We start from the raw sequence: 23,754 nt of genomic DNA on the forward strand, positions 1-23,754 counted from the left end.
CTATAGAATGGACATTCTGAGCGTGTGTGCAATGTTTCCAGCTTTGCATGCAATACAATTTCAGTGTGAGCTTTGCCAGGTCCTGCATGATATTCCGGATCCAAATGGCAATTGCTTGGCCTTGAAGTCCATGCCAATCTAGAGGGAGCTTTGAGATATGTCTGCAGGGCTCCCTATATGTCAGAGCCCTAATCTGACTGAACAATATGCCCCAATAGTCAGAGACTGATGATTTTGAAGACAGAGGGTTTTGCTGTGTACCTTTTGATCTCCACTGACCTGGCATGTTTGCGTTAGAGGGCTCCAAATGTTTGTTCGAGGCACCATCAGTCGAACAAATCCAGTTCTGGTTGGTCATAAACGGTATCAAGTCATATGTTTGGTGCATATGTCAGGACTGGAATAACTAAATGTTGTTGCTAATTGGATCCAGGAATTCCATATGCTCTGATGAAGAAATTACATAAAACTCCAATGATCTCTACTTATTAATATATCTTTTCTATGTATTTACCCCTCAAGGGCTAAAACTATGAAGTGTCTATAGTTTTGTTATTCACAGTGGTGGATAAGCTAAAATGTTGTATATTGGTTGGTGTTTGGATGACTGCGCTGAAGGTCTACTGGTTCAGCCTCATCTTTAAGAATCCTGGGTGCCAGATTTATTATCTCTTAGCATGTTGCAATAAATGTGGCCTAGCCACGGATGCCCATATTCCATGGAAAAAAAACAAAATCCGTATGGCCCAGTCCGAGTTAATGAATGCTTCCAAACACAGTTCCTCACAATTCATGCTTTAACATGTCAAGGCAACAGTCAAAGCAAAGGCTGCTGAAACTAACGTAGATTATCCAGGGTGACATTTAGTATCATCCATATGTCTTCCTTTGATGCAAAGCCCCAATTTGTGGCCATGGTAGACTTGTCACGTTGCTGTGGTCTTCTCTTAATGAAGAGTACATCTTCAATTCTTCCGAGAATTGTGTGTGCAAAGGCCACTCCTGACAGGTGGTTCTTTCCTCTGATTTGTTCTCCTGCCTTTGCTTTTCCAGGTTCCAATTAATATTCCTCAGTTCTAATCTTCAGACACAGCCCCTTCAGCCCTGGAATCACTAGTCAGCTGATGTTAGATTTCAGTGCACGTTTCTGCCTCCTACCAGGGTTTCAGCAGATATTACAGGCCAGCCAGGAGATTACCCGCTCTTGGTTTTCTGAATTGAAGCCTCTACTTTCTGGACCGTCAAAGAATTTCAGCTGATGATGTAGTGTGGGTTTGGTTTTACCTGCTGCTTCTCCCAGAGCTTTGGAGGCCAGACAATGGTTTAACCATCGACCATTGTATGTCCAGTCTCCAGCCACAGCTCCTGAACCCTGGCAGCTATGGCATTTTGCCCCCTGGATTCTCTTGTTAGCAGAGTTCCCGTCTTGTTGGTGCTCTTACCTTCCAGGATACAACTCTTGACTTCTTGAGTGTTGTCGTTGTTAGATATTCCGCAAAGTCAGCTCTCTCTAACTCACTTGTTCATCCTGGCCAGGTGTCATGACCCTTTGTAATGTGCAATGTGGTTATGAGACTGATTTCACCAATTGCTGCCTACTACACTCATCCTTGAGGTGTGAGGGGAGAGTATGCAGATGGGAGAACGGCAGCATCGAGGTAATGTTATTAGACTGATCAAGAGACCCAAACTAATGCTGCAGGCACAACAGATGGAGGAATTTCAATGCAATTAATTAGAATTAAAAAAACAAACTATTCATCAATGATAATCATGAAACTACCAGATTGCCTTAAAAACCCACCTGCTTCACTAAACCTTCTTCCTTACCTGGTCAGGCCTACATGTGACTCCACTCCCACAGTAAAGTGGGTGACTCTTAACTGCCCTCTGAAATAGCCCAGCAAGCCATTCAGTCCCAGGGCAATTAGATATGTGTGATAAATGCAGGCCTTGCCAGCGGCATCCATATCCCAAGTATGAATGAAAAAAATATTTGTGGATGAGATCAAGCTGCAGAAATAAGAGGCTGATGTAGTGTGACAGGGACGGGACAAGCCTTACAAGAATAGGAGGACAGCAAGCAAGCACATCAGTCCCCCGTGAAAGACTAAGAAGGGAAAGCATGGATAATATTGAACATCAGACAAAAAGGGGTGACAGAGGATGAAAGGAGACAGCAGAAGTAAATAAAGGAAAAGAAACAAACATATCACAAACATATCAGCAAAGAAGGAAAAAAGCCTGAAAGAAAATAGCTCTGCAGACAGAACATGAGAAATTATGTGAAAAAAAACGTTTAATTTTTCTAAATTGGCAAATTTTGGAACTGTATATAGGAGAAGTGAACAAAAAATTAAATGGATTGAAAAAAAGAGAAGGAAAATCTAGAGCTAAATCTGATTAAGATACAGAATCATATACTGACCAGGTGTCTTACTAGTATAAGTAGTCACTTATCAATTATGGCACTTTCAGAAGTGGAGATACTTCTCACATGCCATTGCTGACTGTGATATACTATAGTTACGATACTTGCTACATAACTCAGTGCTGGGTAACACAAACTTTATGATGTTACTTTACTATTATGATGTCACACACAATGGACTTTTTTTTTCTTAATCTCCACTTCAGACAATCGGTCAGATCAGCCGTGATCAAATTGAATGGGGAACCAGCCTTAAGGGACTGAGTGACTCATTCCTAGCCCTGATATCTCTTACAAAGGAAAAATAGAGGATGTGAGAAAGGGGATAACATTACTCTGCATTGGGGCATGTGTCAGACATGCGATTCGGTTTAATTAGTTTGTGTGTGAGCGTTGTAACGTTTTGTCACACTCACAACATTACTCTTTTTAAAATTAAATTTAGAGTATCCAATTATTATTTTTTTCCAATTAAGGGGCAATTTAGCGTGGCCAATCCACCTACCTTGCACATCTTTTGGGTTGTGGGGTGAGACCCACGCAGACACAGGGAGGAAGTTCAAACTCCACACGGACAGTGTCCCAGGGCTAGGATCGAATTAGGGGCCTGGCGCTGTACTCTTAGGCTGGTCTAGGGTGGCATGTCAGTCCACAACCTTGACTCATTCATGTTTTCATTGGTTTGTTAAAAATCAATTTCAGTATTTCCCAAAAATGCCTCATGGTATACTCCAAACTGGTAAGCCAGCAAAGTCATTTCTTACGCGAAGGAATTTTAACATGTCCAAAGGCACTTCACAGGAGCATAATCAAAGAAAACCTGATATTAAGACAGTTAAGGTGGTATTAATACAAATGACCAAAACATGGTATTTTTTATGGAGCGTCTTAATTCATGGAGCACATAGTTAGCACTGATGCCTCACAGCGACAGGGACCCGGGTTCGATTCCGACATGGGTCACCATCTATGTGGAGTTTGTACGTCCTCCCCGTGTCTGCGTGGGTTTCCTGCAGGTGCTCCGGTTTCCTCCCACAGTCCAAAGATGTGCAGGTTAGGTGGATTGGCTATGCTAAATTGGCCATAGGTGGAGTTACGAGGCCTAGATGTAGACTCAATAGGCCGATTGGCCTCCTTCTGCACTGTAGGGATTTTATGATTCTATGATTAAAGAAGAAAAGAGGAAGGGAGGGGGAGAAATTTAATGAGGGCATTTCAGAGCTTAGGGTAGTTGATGCACAGTTGTCAATGGTGGGTGATTAAAACTGGAAATGCTCACATATGGGATGGCTTCATGTTTACATGGAATAGATTATGCGAGGCCGAGCAGGATTGCATTGTGTGCTGTAATGACTATGATTCTATGGCTCTAATAATCAAGTCCAAAAGTAACAAAGACATGATGAGGCTTCAGAATCAGATGAATTGAGGCAGGGTTGGAGTTGGGTGATGTCATGGAGGTGGAAATAGACTGTCAGTGAAGTTGTGATATGACCTGTTATGAACCTAGGGCAGACCCCCAGGTTTTTGGGATGATCTGGTCAGTGACCCATAATGTTTTGTTTAAATAGACAAAGTTTGAGATTTAAGACATTTGTTCAAGGAATAAATCCACAAGATTCCACGTATTTTGAACTAACTTTACCAGGCGAGGTCAGAAAGATGAAACAATTTGCAATAGATATCTTATACTCTAACATTCAGGCTATATAGCACAATAAATGGCAGATGCGACCAAGACAGATCCCATGGATTTCTCAACAATCCACCCATACATCACTAAAGACTGTGAGTCAGCCGGTCTCCTTGGAGTTTCCCATCTTCACTTTAAAGATCTTGGCCGGAATTCTCCAAAATCCTGACCAAGTGTTGAACCCGGCGTGAACGCTGGAGTGTTTCACGCCAGCGTCAACAGGCCTCTTGGCCCAGTGATTCAATGGGCCACAGGGGGCCAGCGCAGCGCCGGAGTGCTGCGCGCTGCTCCGGCGCCGATACGCGGCCCTGCACAGCTGGTGCGGGTCTGCGCATGTGTGTGGTGGCCGTTTCCACGCTGGAGCCACGCAACATGGCACAGAGACACAGCGAGCACGTGCGGAAGGAGGTAGGCCCCCTCCAGATCTCGCCCGCCCGCCGATTGGTAGCCCCTGATCACGGGCCTGGCCATCATGCAGCCCCCCCCCCCCCCCCCCCCCGTAGTCTGATCCCCCACCCCCCCCCCCCCCACCAGGACGGCCACCACGGCCGCAGGTCCGAGCTCCCGCCGGGTGGTACCAGGTTGGAATCACCCCGGCGAAACTCGGCCAATCGCCGGAGAATCGCATCCGGGCGACGGAGCGGCATGGCGGGAATTTCCGGCGTCACCGCTGATTCTCCGACCCGGGGCTGGCTCAGAGAATCCCGGCCCTGATCTCCAAAATTATCTCCAAACGTCATTCCAATGCTGGTGGAATCAACAATGGTTCACCTCACAGGGTTTCAATCTCAACTCCCAGGGTTCCATTCCCCAGAATTCCTGAGCATGCACTCGAGCACGAACTCACAAACACACCTCAGTGCCTTGGCTGTGCCCAGCAGAACACTACTGCTCCAAATGGGAACCTTTGCCCCAGTGGTCTGCAACACGATGTCAGCAACCCTCTTAGATCTTCAGAGCTTCTCCTGAGTTCTCTACATTTAATGTCCGGCCACTGCAGCCTATCCTGCTTTGAGTCTCTTTCTCTGCTCCTCCTTTTTGTCTTTAACATTACTGGGACTTGTTCCCGTCCCTGTTCCCTGTCTGGGACTCTTCTTTTGGGCTGTTCTCCTGTCCTCTCACCCTTTTGGACCTCTCCCCTCTCCCTATCCACTATCTGAGACTCTTTGTTTCAAAGGCGCTCCATTCCTGGTTACAGGACGTGGGTTTTTGAGCCATTTTTCCTTCACGTACAGATGCATTGGACCCAAAGAACTTTAAAATGCAGAACTGCGAATGTGAAGCCTGTGCATGCACAAGAACTTCCAGGACATGGAGCTCCCAAGTCCTGCTCTCAACTCCAAGGTAAGTCTGGTTTTCCTAATCCTAATGGTTCTCAGAAGCGTATCATGACTTGCAATCAGTATGGACATCCCCAGAAATTTGCCAGAAAGAGGGGTAGAGTCAGTGGCTACAAAATTGATTTTGTGCCAGGGACCAAATTCAACGGCTTCGATCTTGCCAGTATTTGAAATGTAGTCGCTGTTGTTACATCGGCAAATATGGCAGTCACTTTATGCACAGCACGATCCAATAACCTTTAATTGATCATGATCAGTTACTCTGTTTTTTGATAGCGTTGAACGAGAATGTCATGTCCCTAAGAGATCATTAACTGTTTAAATCAAACCTTACCCACTTAAATCAAACCTTACCCAATTCGGTGCCCATGTGGGTGACAATAAATGATTTTTTTTTAAATTGGATTTGAATGAAAAAGATCTGCAGGATCACAGGGATCTTGCAAACGAGTGGAACTGACTGAATTGCTCTTCGGAGGGCCGAGATGGACTGAATGACTTCCTTCTGTGTGAGGCACGATCAATTGGACAAAGTTGAATCCAACTGAGGCTTTATTGCTATCAGATGTGTGGCCTCCCACAGCAGCTGGCGAAATGGCTGCTGGCTGGAGGACATGCATATTTATACCCCACCTCCTGGGCGGAGCCAGCAGGCAGGGACTACCGGCGAACCTGTAGTACAGGTCCTACTGTACATCACCTAATACAGGTGCAACAGTGGTTTCCCACACTGTGCTGTAAAATGAATGAGTAGGGAGATGAAGAGACTGTCTTCTTCAACCCTTCTTGTAAGGGTTGTAGGGCTTGGCAAGCTTAGAGTCAGAGGGGGACAAGGTCTCAAGGGGATTTAAACACAAGGAAGTGTTGAAAATTTGGGAATTGGTGTAGGTCAATGAAGATAGGGATAATGATGCACTATTAATAACCACAAAGACGAGAGTTATGGAATAATCGAGGCTTTATTGAGCAAAGATGTTGTGCCTCCTGTAGCTGGAACCAGAATGGCTGCAGCACCAGCGAGCACACACATTTATACTCCGCCTACTGGGCGGAGCCAGCAGGCAGGGATTTACCCATGTACCTCTATTATGTCGTGTTGGGTGTTCCGATACACAAATGAACCAACACGGTTGTAGATGGTACAATTCTGTTTTATTATTCTGTACAATAATAACTATTAACTTCTGGCTGTGGTTCGTACTTCACCAGCTAACCTGTGGACCCAGCCCTTGCACTATTTTGGTGAGGCACTCAGCACATGGTGTATGTCTGAGTGGCACGCTGTGAGCTCTGTGCTCTGAGCTATCTCCTGCTGGAATGAGCGGGAACTGTGGTATTTCCTGTTTTATAGGGCGTGTGCTCTCACTGGTGATTGGCTGCGATGTTGTGTGCGTGTTGGTTGGTCCAACTACCTGTCCATCAGTGTGTGTGTGTGATTGCACCATGATATGTAAATGTGGATATCATGACATCCCCCCTTTTCACAAGGATATGTACCTACATGGTAATACATATTGGTGTGTACTGAGTGCATCTGAGTATGTGTGTGCAATATTTACAACATGTACATGAGGCTAAACTATATACAGAGGAAGGTGTCAGGTGCAACAGAACAACGAGGTTGTATCACAAACAAAACAAATACAATCAGCAAACGACGAGAGAACTTCTGGAACGACAAGAAAGGAACACGTTAACAGTATTGCAAAATAATTCAGTGAGTCCAATGTGCAAACAGGCTCATAAGTCCAGTCTATCAGGTGGGCGACGAATTTGGGTTGACCGCCTCAAGGGTGGGTCAGGATCCACCGGCTGAGGAATGGGCCTGGCCACGGGCGAGAGAGGAATAGGCAGAGTGGCAGGAAGCTCAACGAAGCCGACATCAGGGACAACAGGAGGGCGTGGCACCGGCGCATGATCACGTAACGAGCGCGGAAGCAGCCGAAGGGCCCACCGATTACGCCGGCGAATGGAGCCATCAGGCAGGCGAACCAGGAACGAGCAGGGAGCCACGCAGCAGAGAACCTCGGCGGTTGCCGACCAGCCACCCTCCGGTAGGTGTATGCGGACATTGTCTCCAGGCGCCAGGGCAGGAAGATCAGTTGCCCGAGTGTCATGTGCCACCTTCTGCTGAGCACGCTGCTGTCGCATCCTTTGCAGTACTGGAGCATGGTCGGGTTTAGGAACATGAATGGACGGCACAGTGGTCCTGAGGGTGTGACCCATCAACAGCTGGGCTGGCGAGAGGCCCGTGGACAGTGGGGCCGAGCGATAGGCCAGCATGGCTAAACAGAAGTCAGATCCGGCATCAGCAGCCTTGCAGAGGAGCCGCTTCACGATATGGACGCCCTTTTCCGCCTTGCCATTCGACTGGGGATGCAAAGGACTGGACGTCACGTGTGTGAAGTTGTATGAAGTGGCTCGCAAAACAGGGCCCGTTGTCAGACATGACGGTGAGCGGAATTCCATGGCGACCGAAGGTTTCTTTGCATGCTCTGATGACAGCTGATGATGTCATGTCGTGCAGGCGAATGACCTCCGGATAATTTGAAAAATAGTCGATTAGAATGACATAGTCCCTGCCGAGCGCATGAAAGAGGGCCACACCCACCTTTGCACAGGGGGACGTGACCAACTCATGGGGCTGAAGTGTCTCAGGGGGTTGTGCCGGCTGAAACCTTTGGCAGGTGGGGCAGTTGAGCACCATATTGGCGATGTCGTCGCTGATGCCCGGCCAGTACACAGCTTCTCGGGCCCTCCGCCTGCACTTTTCAACTCCGAGATGGCCTTCGTGCAGTTGTTCGAGGCCAAGCCGGTGCATGCTGTGTGGGATCACAATCCGGTCCAACTTTAGGAGGACACCATCAATGACGGCCAAGTCGTCCCGGACATTGTAGAATTGTGGGCACTGCCCCTTGAGCCACCCTTCCGTTATGTGGCGGATTACACGCTGTAGAAGGGGGTCAGCCGCAGTCTCACGGCGAATGTGGGCCAGACGTGCGTCAGTAGCCGGCAGATTGGCCGATGTGAAGGCTACTTGTGCGTCGACCTGACAAACAAACCCCTCCGAGTCGGGCGGTGTGCTCACTGCTCTGGACAGGCCATCCGCGATGATGAAGTCCTTTCCCGCGGTGTAGATAAGTTGGAAGTCATACCTCCGGAGCTTGAGCAGAATGCGCTGGAGGCGAGGGGTCATATCGTTGAGATCCTTCTGAATGATGCCGACCAGGGGGCGATGGTCAGTCTCCATGGTGAACTGCGGAAGACCATATACATAATCGTGAAATTTGTCGATGCCGGTCAACAAACCTAGGCACTCCTTTTCAATCTGCGCATTGCCCTGTTCTGTGGGGGTCATGGCCCGCGAGGCATAGGCGACCGGGGCCCATGATGCAGTGTCGTCCCATTGCAGGAGTACCGCCCCAATGCCGGACTGGCTGGCGTCTGTTGAGATCTTTGTGTCCCGAGCAGTGTCGAAGAATGCCAATACCGGGCAGTGGTGAGCTTGATCTTGAGCTCCTCCCATTCCTTCTGGTGTGCGGGCAGCCACTGGAATTCCGTTGTCTTCTTGACCAGGTAGCGAAGAGCCGTTGTGTGCGAGGCAAGGTTGGGAATAAACTTCCCCAGGAAGTTAACCATCCCGAAAAAGTGTAACACTGCCTTCTTGTCTGCCGACTGCGGCATGGCTGCAATAGCTGCCACTTTGTCGGCATCCAGCTGCACCCCTGACCGGGATATGTGGTCTCCCAGAAACTTTAGCTCAGTCTGGCCAAAAGAGCACTTGGCTCGATTGAGGCGCAGGCCCTGATCTTGTATCTGTGCAAAGACACGCTGGAGACGACTGATGTGCTCCTGTGGTGTGGTGGACCTGATGATAACGTTGTCAACATAGACGCGTACCCCTTCGATGCCCTCCATCATCTGTTCCATGATGCCGAGATAATGCCAAACGGCATCCGATTGCAGCCGTATCTGCCAAATGGAGTGTTGAAAGTGCACAGCTTCCTGCTGGACTGATCCAGTTGAATCTGCCAAAAACCCTTTGAGGCATCAAGCTTGGTGAATATTTTTGCCTGAGCCATTTCGCTCGCGATTTCTTCCCGTTTGGGTATGGGGTAGTGTTCCCTCATGATGTTGTTGTTCAGGTCTTTTGGGTCGATGCAGATCCGGAGCTCGCCGGAGAGCTTTTTTACGCACACCATGGAGCTGACCCATGGCGTTGGCTCTGTGACCTGGGAAAGCACTCCTTGGTCCTGCAGCTGCTGCTTGAGGCGGTCCTTGAGTGGTGCTGGGATTCTACGAGGTGCGTGAATGACCGGGGTGGAGTCCGGTTTGATCCATATTCTGTATGTGTAGGGCAGTGTGCCCATGCCCTCGAAAACCTCCTGGTTGTGGGCGAGGAGTGAGTGGAGCTGTGCCCTAAAGCCTGCATCCGGGAAATCGGACGTGCCTTCTGGAGACAGAGTGTGTACCCGCTGAACGAGGTGGAGGATCATGCACGCCTGTGCGCCTAACAGAGAGTCCTTCGAGGATCCAACTATCTCAAAAGACAATGTGGCTGTATGTGAATTGTGTGTGACCTCGAGCTGGCAGGACCCATGGCCGGGATAACGTTTCCGTTATAGTCAACCAGCTGACAGCGGGATGGCAGAATCGGTGGTTTAACCTTCAAGGTGTGGAAGGCTGACCATGCAAGAAGATTGGCGGAGGCCCCAGTGTCCAAGCGGAAAGTGATTGGTGATCGGTTGACTGTTAGGGTGGCACACCACTCATCGCCTGGATCAATGCTGTGCACTGGCATCGGCTGGAGGTTCCGGCTTGGGGACATCCGGTTCTTGTTTATTACCGCAACGCGGAAGGATTCCCGGTCGTCGGTATCACCAGTCTGTACGTTGTCAGGGTATGCCTCGGTGTAGGGGGGCTGAATGGCCCGCATGTCCCTGCGAGGCTGGCGGAATTGCGGAGTGTTGGCAGGTTGAGCTGCTCGACAGCAGGCAGCGTAGTGGCCCATCCTGCCACAGCGGAGGCATTGTCGCGGATCCACAGTTGCCGCACGTCGTGACGGCATGGCGTTCGTTGCGCCACCACGCATGCGTGGTGCGGTCCTGCGTAGAGCGCGCCTGCGCATCCCGTTCCTCTGCGTCGACGTCCCCTCTTTTGGTGCGTACAAGCGTGGGAGGCCTCGGAAAGCGTGCGAAATGGCCGCCCTCGTCCGGGCCGCGGGCCGGGAGGAACCCGATCGACTGGACCCGCTCGGCCTCGTAGGACCCCTGCCGTGCCGATTCGGCCGCCTGGATTTGGGAGTACCGGCTGGTCGCGTTTTTGTGGAGGACGCAGGTCTCGATGGCTGTGGCTAGGGTGAGGCCCTTTATTTTGAGGAGCTGCTGGCGTAGGGTGTCCGAGGTGACCCCAAAAACTATCTGATCCCGAATCATGGAGTCGGAGGTGGCCTCATAGCCGCAGGACTGCGCGAGGATACGGAGGTGTGTCAAATAAGATTGAAAAGGCTCATCCTTACCCTGCAGGCGCTACTGGAAGAGGAACCTCTCGAAGCTCTCATTAACTTACACGCTGAAGTGTTCCTCAAATTTTAGAAGGACCGTCTTGTATTTCGTCTTGTCCTCGCCTTCCGCGAATGCCAGGGAGTTGTAGATGTGGATGGCGTGTTGCCCTGCCGTGGAGAGGAGGACGGCGATCTTCCTGGTGTCCGATGCATTCTCCCTGTCTGTGGCTTCTAGGAAGAGTTGGAAGCGCTGTTTAAACAGCTTCCAGTTGACGCCAAGATTTCCAGCGATTCGGAGCGCTGCGGCGGGCTGATGGTTTCCATGGCACAGGATGGCGGATTGCTGAAAAGATGCAGGTAGGTTTCACAGTCGCTGGCGAGTTTCCAGTCCTGGTATCATGTCGTGTTGGGTGTTGCGATACACAAATGAACCAACACGGTTGTAGATGGTACAATTCTGTTTTATTATTTTGTACAATAATAACTATTAACTTCTGGCTGTGGTTCGTACTTCACCATCTAACCTGTGGACCCAGCCCTTGCAGTATTTTGGTGAGGCACTCAGCACATGGTGTATGTCTGAGTGGCACGCTGTGAGCTCTGTGCTCTGAGCTATCTGCTGTTAGAGTGAGCGGAACTGTGGTGTTCCCTGTTTTATAGTGCGTGTGCTCTCACTGGTGATTGGCTGCGATGTTGTGTGTGTGTTGGTTGGTCCATCTACCTGTCCATCAGTGTGTGTATGTGATTGCACCATGATATGGTAATGTGGACATCATGACATATTATACGTCTTACCGTAATACATAGAATACTGCGAGTGGTGACTACCACAGATTATATAAAGATGGCTTGAAGAGCATCGGATAATTTAGTTTTGAGGCCTAAAAATGTGTGGATGAAGTTTTCACCAGCAGCTGGGACGTGATTACCGAGTTGGCCAGCAGTCTTCGCAAAGGGGACCAGATTGGAAGCTGTCTCAGGATCATATAAGGACATGTTTTGAACAGTTTGGACTCTGGATGGGGAGGGAAATAATGACAAAAGCAGTAGTTGTGGTTAAGTTCATCTGCACATAGATTGTGGCAACATTCTCATTCTATCTAACTGCAACTAAACTCAACAGGGTTATTGGACTTGATGAACCTGAGAGTTCTGAAAGTTCTATCATGTTTCCAATCTGTGAGGAAGACATGACAAATGCAGTTCCAAATGATGGTTATCAGTCCTGTTTGAACAATTACAATGGGTTCAGTGCACTCAGGGCTGGTATTTGGGCGGAACGTTTGTCGGCGGTGCCAGCGCAGGACGGTGGAGCTCGCTGCTGCACCGTGCACCGGAAGTGCTGCTCCGGGACTAGGCGATGATGGCGGACGTTCCAAATAACGCACCGGCGCGTGAGTGAGGGGTCGGCGAGCGGGACTGAGTCCATGGGAATTAATTCATTGAAGTCGCTCATGCCCCAGAGCGGGAGCGGAGGGAACCGGAAGCGAGCCCACCCCCAGTATCCTTCCCCCGACACTCACCGAGTGAGGGTCAGTGACCGACCCTGGGGAGTGGTCAGAGTGAGGGTCTGACCCTGGGGAGTGGTCACTGAGTGAGGGTCAGACCCTGGAGAGTGGTCACTGAGTGAGGGTCAGACCCTGGGGAGTGGTCACTGAGTGAGGGTCAGACCCTGGAGAGTGGTCACTGAGTGAGGGTCAGTGACTGACCCTGGGGAGAGGTCACTGAGTGAGGGTCAGTGACTGACCCTGGGGAGAGGTCACTGAGTGAGGGTCAGACCCTGGGGAGTGGTCACTGAGTGAGGGTCAGACCCTGGAGAGTGGTCACTGAGTGAGGGTCAGTGACTGACCCTGGGGAGTGGTCACTGAGTGAGGGTCAGTGACTGACCCTGGGGAGTGGTCACTGAGTGAGGGTCAGTGACTGACCCTGGGGAGAGGTCACTGAGTGAGGGTCAGTGACTGACCTTGTGGAGAGGTCACTGAGTGAGGGTCAGACCCTGGGGAGTGGTCACTGAGTGAGGGTCTGACCCTGGGGAGAGGTCACTGAGTGAGGGTCAGACCCTGGAGAGTGGTCACTGAGTGAGGGTCAGTGACTGACCCTGGGGAGATGTCACTGAGTGAGGGTCAGTGACTGACCCTGGGGAGTGGTCACTGAGTGAGGGTCAGTGACTGACCCTGGAATGAGGTCACTGAGTGAAGGTCAGACCCTGGGGAGAGGTCACTGAGTGAGGGTCAGTGACTGACCCTGGGGAGAGGTCACTGAGTGAGGGTCAGACCCTGGGGAGTGGTCACTGAGTGAGGGTCAGTGACTGACCCTGGGGAGTGGTCACTGAGTGAGGGTCAGTGACTGACCCTGGGGAGTGGTCACTGAGTGAGGGTCAGTGACTGACCCTGGGGAGAGGTCACTGAGTGAGGGTCAGTGACTGACCTTGTGGAGAGGTCACTGAGTGAGGGTCAGACCCTGGGGAGTGGTCACTGAGTGAGGGTCTGACCCTGGGGAGAGGTCACTGAGTGAGGGTCAGACCCTGGAGAGTGGTCACTGAGTGAGGGTCAGTGACTGACCCTGGGGAGTGGTCACTGAGTGAGGGTCAGTGACTGACCCTGGGGAGAGGTCACTGAGTGAGGGTCAGTGACTGACCCTGGGGAGAGGTCACTGAGTGAGGGTCAGACCCTGGGGATTGGTCACTGAGTGAGGGTCAGTGACTGACCCTGGGGAGAGGTCACTGAGTGAGGGTCAGACCCTGGGGAGTGGTCACTGAGTGAGGGTCAGTGACTGACCCTGGGGAGATGTCACTGAGTGAGGGTCAGTGACTGACCCTGGGGAGTGGTCACTGAGTGAGGGTCAGTGACTGACCCTGGAATGAGGTCACTGAGTGAAGGTCAGACCCTGGGGAGAGGTCACTGAGTGAGGGTCAGTCCCTGGGGAGAGGTCACTGAGTGAGGGTCAGACCCTGGGGAGTGGTCACTGAGTGAGGGTCAGTGACTGACCCTGGGGAGAGGTCACTGAGTGAGGGTCAGTGACTGACCCTGGGGAGTGGTCACTGAGTGAGGGTCAGTGACTGACCCTGGGATGAGGTCACTGAGTGAAGGTCAGACCCTGGGGAGAGGTCACTGAGTGAGGGTCAGACCCTGGGGAGTGGTCACTGAGTGAGGGTCAGTGACTGACCCTGGGGAGAGGTCACTGAGTGAGGGTCAGACCCTGGGGAGTGGTCACTGAGTGAGGGTCAGTGACTGACCCTGGGGAGAGGTCACTGAGTGAGGGTCAGACCCTGGGGAGTGGTCACTGAGTGAGGGTCAGTGACTGACCCTGGGGAGAGGTCACTGAGTGATAAATTAACAGTTACAGAGAAAAGACAAGCTTACTTGTGATGAATAAAGATTATTATTATCTGTAGTACTTGAGGGCCAGCCTTGTCCAATATAAAAATTAGTTCTTGCTGCCAAATGCACAATCAATCATGGTGCCACATGTGAACAGAATGGTCTGTTGACTGCGGTTTGTTGGTCTCAGTCGTGGCAGAGGTGATTTGCCACGGCTCGGTTCAGCTCCCCTCACTGAGGGTACGAGAAATCAACCAGGGTTCCTGATCGTGACTCTGTGCAGCACAGCCATATGTGGATACTAGTGAGGTATGACTGGCTTCAGCTGAGATACTGGAGGGGAGAAAAGCGGCTTGGGTCAGGACTTGATTATCTGTGTTTAAATCACCCACTTGACAGAGAGCAAAAAAAGATAACATATTCTTTATGGTTAGAAAATGCCTTTGAAATTAACCAAATAAATCTTCAAATATATAGGATAGTGACCTCCCTCTCTTTATGCATTTACAAAGCATGTCTCATTCTTGGATCTGTGTGTAAAGAGGGTGCGTTTATACTACAACAGCCAAGTCAGTGTAACATTGTTTGACTTTTACACTGTAACAGTACTTTCCATGCAAGGCAGCCTGAGTCTGCACTGAAGGTATTTATTTCAATTTAAAGTATCCAATTCATTTTTTTTCCAATTAAGGGCCAATTTAGCATGGCCAATCAACCTACCATGCACATCTTTGGGCTGTCGGGGTGAGATCCATGCAGACACGGGGAGAATGTGCAAAGTCCACACGGGGTCGAACACCCGTGGAGTGAAGTATTCTTAATAATAATCTTTATTATTGTCACAAGTAGGCTTACATTAACACTGCAATGAAGTTACTGTGAAAAGCCCTTAGTTGCCACATTCTGGCACCTGTTCGGGTACACGGAGGGAGAATTCGGAATGTCCAAATTACCTAATATCTCTTTAAGAGGTCCTCTCTCCTCTCTCCCTGTTACTCCGAGTCAATAAGACCGTAAGACATAGGAGTGGAAGTAAGGCCATTCGGCCCATCGAGTCCACTCCACCATTCAATCATGACTGATTTCAACTCCATTTACCCGCTCTCTCTCCATAGCCCTTAATTCCTCGAGAAATCAAGAATTTATCAACTTCTGTCTTAAAGACACTCAACGTCCCGGCCTCCACCGCCCTCTGTGGCAATGAATTCCACAGACCCACCACTCTCTGGCTGAAGAAATTTCTCCTCATCTCTGTTCTAAAGTGACTCCCTTTTAGTCTAAGGCTGTGCCCCCGGGTCCTAGTCTCCCCTGTTAATGGAAACAACTTCCCTACATCCACCCTATCTAAGCCGTTCATTATCTTGTAAGTTTCTATTAGATCTCCCCTCAATCTCCTAAACTCCAATGAATATAATCCCAGGATCCTCAGACGTTCATCGTATGTTAGGCCTGTGATCTCTGTCAATCTCTGATTTAATAACTTATTCATGTGACTGTGGGAAACAGGCTTGTTTACACTGAGGGTTAACTGCCCACTTGGAGAACTTGCTGTATCTGAATGTTAATAAGTACTGTACTCAATCATTGTTTTCCATATATTGACTGAATGTTGTAATAAAGCTACCAGGATACCACTTCTAGGATCACGGATGAAAGGGTACCACTTTTATAAAGTAACAAAAATTGAATAATGTCCTTGTGCGTAATTGTGAGGCAAGAGCACAGCGTATTAGAAATACTGGGCGTGATTCTCTGAAATGGAGACAGAGTGTTCGTGCCGTCATGAACGCTGTCGAGGTTCACGGCGGCGCGAAACGTCCCCATCCCGACTGATTCAGGGCCCGAAAATGGGCTGGGAGCGGCGCTGCGTCATTTGCCTTGGCGCCGCGTAAAGGCGCCGCCGCATACATAACGCGGCCGGCGCCGCATAACTGGCGTCACCTGCACATGCGTGGTTGCCATCCTCCCCGAGTCCGCCCCGCAAGAAGATGTCCGACGGATCTTGCGGGGGGCTGCGGAAGTAAGGAGGTCCTACTTCAGAGAGGCCGGCCCGACGATTGGTGGCCACCGATTACAAGCCAGACCCCATTTGAGGCCCCCCCCCCTGATGCAGGATCCCCCCCCCCTGCAGGCCGCCCCCCAGCGTTCCCGCGCTGTTCCCGCCGGCAGCGACCAGGTGCGAATGGCGCCGGGGGGAACCCGCCGTTTTGGGCAGGCCGCTCGGCCCATTCGGCACTGAGAATCGCGGGGGTACCGGTGAATCGCCATTTTGGCTGTCTCGGTCGATTCACTGGACCGCGCCGCGCAAAACGCGATTGTGCCGATCTGTCCGCTTCCGTGAATCGCGGGAGGGCGTCTGACCGGCGTTGTGGGAAAATTTGGCAACCCAGGCGATTCTCTGAAACAGCGCGGGAGCAGAGAATCGCGCCCTGTCTTTGATGGAAGTACAGTTGAATGACTTGGAACATGCCCAGAGCTGAGGAATGTAACTGTGGAAAACTGGTGTAATCAGTGCAGTATGTTCAATGGGCCCTTGACTGATTTGAGCCACTGAAAGAATTCTATTATGGCTACGTTTAAGGCGATTGTTCTATGTGATTAGTTACACTGGTATACTATTGTCCAAAGCTTTCGGAAGATCTTAGTTTGCGATGTCAACTTATTACCCTTCTCCACCACGTTGGTAATATATTTGGAAGAACTCCAGGTTAATGAAACTTGACCTTCCTTTGCTAATGTGTACTGCATCTCCTTTAATGAGTAATACTACTTAAACTGTTTACATACTTAATCTCTCAATCTCTCATGCCTATTAATGTCACTGAAAGTGGGCAGAGGAGATGTTTTCACACCTGTTGGTCTATTTATCTGTCTCAAAAGCTAATGGGTGGATTTCAATAAAACTTGGTACATGGATATAATGGCCCAAGGATGAAGTAATTAGTTTTTGGCAAAGAAGTAGATCCGGATCCTGGAATTTTTTTTGAAAGAATCTATTAACCTTGGGAGAGAGGGCAAATGTGTTTTCATTTTAGAATGTTCTGGGTTATATTATTTAGAATGCCGTGGATTGTCTCCGCTGCTGTGGTGTAATTTAGTAAGAAGTCTTACAACACCAGGTTAAAGTCCAACAGGCTTGTTTCGAATCACTAGCTTTCGGAGCGTGCTCCTTCCTCAGGTGAATGAGGAAGGAGCAGCGCTCCGAAAGCTAGTGATTCGAAACAAACCTGTTGGACTTTAACCTGGTGTTGTAAGACTTCTTACTGTGCTCACCCCAGTCCAACGCCGGCATCTCCACATCGTGGTGCAATTTGACACAGCTGTTAAAATGTGAGCAGAGTTTACAGAACAGGTTGTTGGATGTGGATTGGCCTGAATCCTCCTCGGCGAGATGGAAGTTCTTAATAAACAGATTCCTTTTTTCCGCTTTGTGAAACACCTCAAGAAAGAGTTGCGTAATTGCAACAATGTTGTGTTAAAATAATTGGAAGTATTCGGTCTACTGAGGGCCCTCTACAGTTGTTCCCAGTTGTAATCCTGGACTTTACTGGAAGGTTTCGGTTCACAACACTAAAAGCAGCACCTCAAGTGGACAGGGTTGTATAAAAGCTCCTGGAACGCTGGGTTCTGTGGCGGTCTCCACATCACACATGCTTAGATTTTGTGGGGAAATCTCACACAGGCTATGGTGGTTATTTCTCTCCGACACCACCTGGCATGAGGAAATCCAAACACAAAGAAAGATGTGAAAGTTGGTGCTGTTTTTAATAATAATCTTTATTAGTGTCACAAGTAGGCTTACATTAACACTGCAATGAAGTTACTGTGAAAATCCCCTAGTCGCCACATTCCGGTGCCTGTTCGGGTACACTGAGGGAGAATTCAGAATGTCCCATTCACCTAACAACACGTCTTTCGGGACTTGTGGGAGGGAACCGGAGCACCCGGAAGAAACCCACGCAGACACGGGGAGAACGTGCAGACAGTGACCTAAGCCGGGAATCGAACTCGGCGCTGTGAACGAACAGTGCTAACCACTGAGCTACACCGTAAAGGATGTGGAGTTTGGTAGAAGTTTTAAAAGTTTATGGAAGGGGCGAGAGAGTAAGTGGACTGTTTTTAGTAGCTGAAGGATTCTAGAACTAGGGGATGTCTGACGAGAGGCTGGAGAAATAATTTTACACTAGGGGTTCTGAGGCGGAGGCTACTACTAGACGAGTTAGTGATTAAATGTCGTCATTTAAAATAGGTTGAAGGAGCTGGCCGGGGGGGGGGGGGTTAAGTAAAAAAAATACATGAACACTTTTTGAAAACTTTTGATCTGCCATTTTTTTCTTTTCATTTGAAAATTCTCAGAGTTCAGGCAAAATAAATATATTGAGATCGTGACGACCACTCACATTGAGGATCAACACCGACGCTCAACGAAGAGGCCGAACGAGGTGTTTTCATGTTTTAATTTCCACGTGATGGCCATGTAATACCTGTCAGGGACAGGAGGGGAGTCAATTTAATTTAAACTTCCCTGTCGATAAACAGAAATGTGTTTTTAATATTCTGATTTCCCCCTTTATAAATTTAGGCTTATCTCTTAAATTTCCCTTAAATTTGGAACGTTCCAATCCTCATTAATAACTTCCTCGGCAAACCTGAGGTAAGATGAAATAAGAGTTGGTTTATTTTTGCATGCACGTGTAGGGGGTTTCACAACATCTAGCCCTTTTACACTTTCTCTAAATGGGGAAGAGGGTTGAGGAGACGACAACAATAAAAATGCAAGTTGGGTTTTACATGTGTCCAGCATCAGAAGTGAATTGGAATGTTCCGAGATGAGATTGGCTCGTTGGAGAATGCTTTGTGTTTCCAGGCAGGGCCGTCCACGACAGTAGAGTGAGTTAGTCTGGGAGGGGCCTGAGGACCGAGGTTTCAGCGGCTGGCAGCTTTGATCAGGGTCAGAGCTCTTTCTGCTACCAGCGGCTTGTTGATGGGCAACGCAGTTTGTTTGCTAGGAGTTGTGAGGGTGGAGCTGTGCCCAAGAGTGACAGTCTTCGGGGTATCGGACCAGCCAGAACTACATATGGGGAAGAGGGCCAACGTCCTGGCTTTTGCTTCCCTAATCGCCCGCCGGAAGATCCTGCTCAGTTGGCGATCAGCAGCACCACCCACATCTGCAGACTGACTGGCAGACCTGTCGGAATTTCTCCACCTGGAGAAGATGCAGTTCGCCATCCGAGGGTAGGGCAAGGGTTTCCTCAAAGTGTGGGGGCCATTCATCAACCTGTTCCAAGACCTGTTCGAAGCTAATAACGACTAGGAAGGGGGAACTGAACACACACACAGAGGGGGAGGGGAGATGAGGCGGGAACCCAGGGGAGTCACAGGGAGAGACATGGGAATAGGGAGGAGGGGAGGGGGCAGAAGGCCCCCCCCCCCCCCAAACCCACAAAGAACCGCAGGAGAGAGAAGCGGAGCACAGGAACATGACTCCCAGGGTGAAAGTTAGTGCCAGGAAAGAAGCAGACTACCAACAAGTGGGGAGAGGCGGGGGGGAGCAGGACAGGGGGGAAGGTCAGACGGAGACAGTGCATGTAAAATTTGTAAATAACAAACATCACAACGTGTAAATATTAGGTGCACTATGGGTTAAATTGTTAATCTGTAAAAGCTGAAAAATGCCAATGAAAAATATTGTTTAAAAAAGTGATTGAGAGTGGGCAAGTGGAGTTGACAGCGATGTTAAGAGAGGAGGGACTTGCGAAGAGGTGGGTGACAAAAAAGATAAGCTTATAACTTATATTAATGTGCAGTTGTGTACTTTTAGGGAGTCATTTTTATTACAAACCTCTGTACCCACATTCATAATGGAAACTGCCTATGTCAACTTTCCATGGAACGCTTACATTCTTCCTGTCTCACTTCATTCTTTCTGAGGTGCTTCAGTGCCACTAGATGGTGAAAAGATGCAATTATAATGTGACAAATCTACCTGGGAAATATAAATGTGGACAGAGGAATTTATCATGCAAATATAAGAATAAGAGATGAGGAATTCCTTCAGCCAGAGGGTGGTGAATCTGTGGAACTCTTTGTCGCAGGAGGCTGTGGAGGCCAAATCACTGAGTCTAAGACAGAGAATAGATAGGTTCTTGATTAATAAGGGGGTTATGGGGAGACGGCAAGAGAATGGGGATGAGAAAAATATCAGCCATGATTGAATGGCGGAGCAGACTCGATGGGCCGAGTGGCCTAATTCTGCTCCTATGTCTTATGTATGAATTAAAATGAATATTGAATTGTGTTCGCACGCTCTAGGCCAAATATTCTCTAGCTTCTAATGTTGCTTCACTTGAACGTTAAGCCTATTCCTGACTATTGATGTGGAATGTTATGGGAGATTAGTTGGTATAACTCCTGTCTATCCCCACCAGAATGGCCTGGAGGCCCTCTGCTTTGAACACAGGCCCATTTAATCCCTGTCCACACCCTATCTTGTCCCGCCTGGCCCTGAACGAGAAAGTTGAATCAACATTGCTTTCATTTTTCACTCTTCCGTCGTATATTCCATCTTCAAGTTTTTTGATTTCTCAGGACAGACTATCGAAAAATATTCAGTATAAGCTCATTGACTCCCACAACTTCTTCGAAGATACTTTTTTCCACCCACTTCCTGGAAGGACTCTATCCCATTCTCCCAGATTCTCCGTCGCATCTGTTTTGATGATGCCAGTTCCCATACCAATGCTTCCGATGTCACCAAGGAAAGGGCCCTTGACCCTGTCCATTCCATTTTCCGCTCATTCCTCCTTAACCTCCTCTTCCCCCGCTCCCACGACCATGATAGGGTTCCCCTCGCCTTCACCCTCCACCCCAACCAGTCTCTACCCTGATTGGATTATATTTCACCTCCATCATGATGGCACCACCAAACACATCTTCCCTTCCACTTTCAGCATTCCGGAGAGATCATTCTCTCTGCCAACTCCTCAATCCCCCCCCAACACTCCCTCCTCTTCCCAACCCATGTTCCCAAGCAAGTTTAGGAATTGCAATGTCATGTCAGGGCAGCATTGTGGCGTAGTGGTTAGCACTGCTGCCTCACGGCGCCGAGGACCCGGGTTCAATCCCGGCTGCGGGTCACTGTCCGTGTGGAGTTTGCACATTCTCCCCGTGTCTGCGTGGGCCTCAACCCCACAACCCAAAAATGCGCAGGGTAGGTAGGTAGATTGGCCACGCTAAATTGTCTCTTAATTGGAAAAAGAAAGAATTGGGTACTCTAAAAAAATTTTTTTAAAAAGGAATTGCAATGTCTGCCCTTTGATTTCTATTCTCACAACCAGGGCCCCAAGCACTCCTCCGTGAAAGAAGCAGTTTTTTGTTTCCATTTGGTATAATGTATTTGCTGCTCACCTCACCATTGGGTGACTGGTTTGTAGAACACCTCCATTTAGTCTGCAACCCTGACCCACCCTCCGTTTCCGGTTGCCTGTCATTTTAATTCTTCATCCCACTCCCTTTCTGACTGCTCTGATCTCGGCCTCCTAATGTTCCAGAGAAGCTCAATGGAAGTGAGGAGCAGCACCTCATCTTTTGATTAGGCACTTGCCAGCCTTCCTTCTGGACTGAATAATGTGTTCAATATTTTCAGAACCGAAATGCCGCTCCCGTTTTTTTCCAACATCAGCTGTTGGTAATGATTCTATTAATGTCACTTGCACCTCCTCTACATCCAGTTCCTTTGCCTCACAATGTCATCACTTTTGTCATTTAATGTCATCTGACTTCCACCCCATTACACACATTACTTTTTGTTCTTTCCTCCCCTCCCACCTTTCCATATCTCTGCCTGTACTTACTTAAAACTTGTTGCATCAACCTGGAATATTAACTTTGTTTCTCTCTCCAGAGCTGAGTTTCTGACTATTTCCAGCATTTTCTGTTTTAAAATAATAATAATCTTTATTGTCAAAGTAGACTTACATTAACATTGGAATGAAGTTACTGTGAAAAAACCCTAGCCGCCACACTCCGGCGCCTGTTCGGGTACACTGAGGGAGAATTCAGAATGTCCACTTCACCGAACAGCACGTCTTTTGGGACTTGTGGGAGGAAACCGGAGCACCCGGAGGAAACCCGCGCAGACACGGGGAGAACGTGCAGACTCCGCACAGACAGGGACCCAAGCGGGAATCAAACCTGGGTCCCTGGTGCTGTGAGGCAACAGTGCTAACCACTGTACTACCATGCTGCCCTAATCATGTTTTTTGACTTGTACATAACTGTCCTAATACAAACTCAGCTGTTCAATGACTCGTGTGTAAAGGTGTATGGTGCAAAATGGTTGTGTGATATTTTGAGCATTTTAAACAAATGGGAATAGGCAAACTTGTACATAGTAGATAATGGGTAGTCCTCCTCGCTGGCTGGACTATCCAGTCCCGCCAATGGATACGCCGCTGCAGCGGGTTTCCTGACTGCAGAGGGTGCGGACCACAGACATCGGAGAGACAGGAAGATCCCACTGCTGGCCAATGGTTGGCCGTTTCCACCACTGCGGAGGTGGGATGGGAAATCCCGCTCAATCTCCCTAATTTTTTTGTCAATGCATTTCCCTTGCCCAGTGCTCTGACAGTTGCTGGGAGATATTCGGTGTTATTAATGACCATATATACTTTCTTCCATTATGTTCTAGATTGTCCGGGAACAGGCAGTGATGATGCTGGTAAAGTTTCAGCCTGCCAGGGTTGTCCTAATCAATCTTTATGTGCTTCAGGTGCTGCAAAAGCTCCAGATCCAGGTAGGTGTTCAAGAGTAACTTTACTTGTCCCAAAGCAATTAATGTGGGTACTGTCCTGTTTGTGAAACTCCTGCGTTTGTCTTTACTCTGCAGCCATTCAGGAGATTAAGGAGAAGATGGCATCAGTTAAGCATAAAATCCTGGTCTTATCTGGAAAAGGAGGTGTTGGCAAGAGCACATTCAGTGCACACTTAGCTCACGGGATAGCGAGTGATGACACGAAGCAGGTAGAGTCGCAGTTTTTTATTACTTCATTTTGCTTCACCCAAGAGGTGGAGAATGATAGATCTGGTTTTGAAAGAATGGACTTTGGACATGCTTATCTCCATATACATTTTTGTTCTTCGTGAGATATGTTTTGAAAATAGCATTTAAAGGGGAAGTATATTTCCTGTAAACTTTAAAAAGCAGTAGATGCTGGCTTATCCTCATCCCCATATTTTGCCTGCTGCACGGAGTTCTGTTCATCACTTCTATATTCTCTTTCTCTCTGCTCCTTTTACTCTTCTCTTTACCCCTCTCAGGCCCCTCTCTCCTGTTACCATGCCTTTCATTTCTCCCCTGGATACTCTTCCCTACTAAATCCCTCCCCCCACCCTTCAGTTCTCCTCGACCTTCCAACTCCTCTGCAACCATCACAGGCTTATTTCCTCTTAGATAAGCCTCCAGCTTC

General features: G+C 48.9%; 1 protein-coding gene across 1 annotated transcript in view; it reads left to right on the forward strand.

The window, feature by feature from the left end:
• Window positions 1-12,253: 12,253 nt before the first annotated feature.
• The window catches only part of nubp1 (nucleotide binding protein 1 (MinD homolog, E. coli)), a 68,151-nt gene continuing 56,650 nt past the window's right edge, over window positions 12,254-23,754 (forward strand). Inside the window, exons 1-3 of the mRNA XM_072481714.1 lie at window positions 12,254-12,361; window positions 22,977-23,081; window positions 23,175-23,308. Coding sequence (XP_072337815.1) covers window positions 12,328-12,361; window positions 22,977-23,081; window positions 23,175-23,308 — 273 coding nt within the window. The 5' untranslated portion in view covers window positions 12,254-12,327. The remainder of the gene's footprint in view (window positions 12,362-22,976; window positions 23,082-23,174; window positions 23,309-23,754) is intronic.

The sequence above is a fragment of the Scyliorhinus torazame genome, chromosome 17 (assembly GCF_047496885.1).
Source record: "Scyliorhinus torazame isolate Kashiwa2021f chromosome 17, sScyTor2.1, whole genome shotgun sequence".
NCBI lineage: Eukaryota > Metazoa > Chordata > Chondrichthyes > Carcharhiniformes > Scyliorhinidae > Scyliorhinus > Scyliorhinus torazame.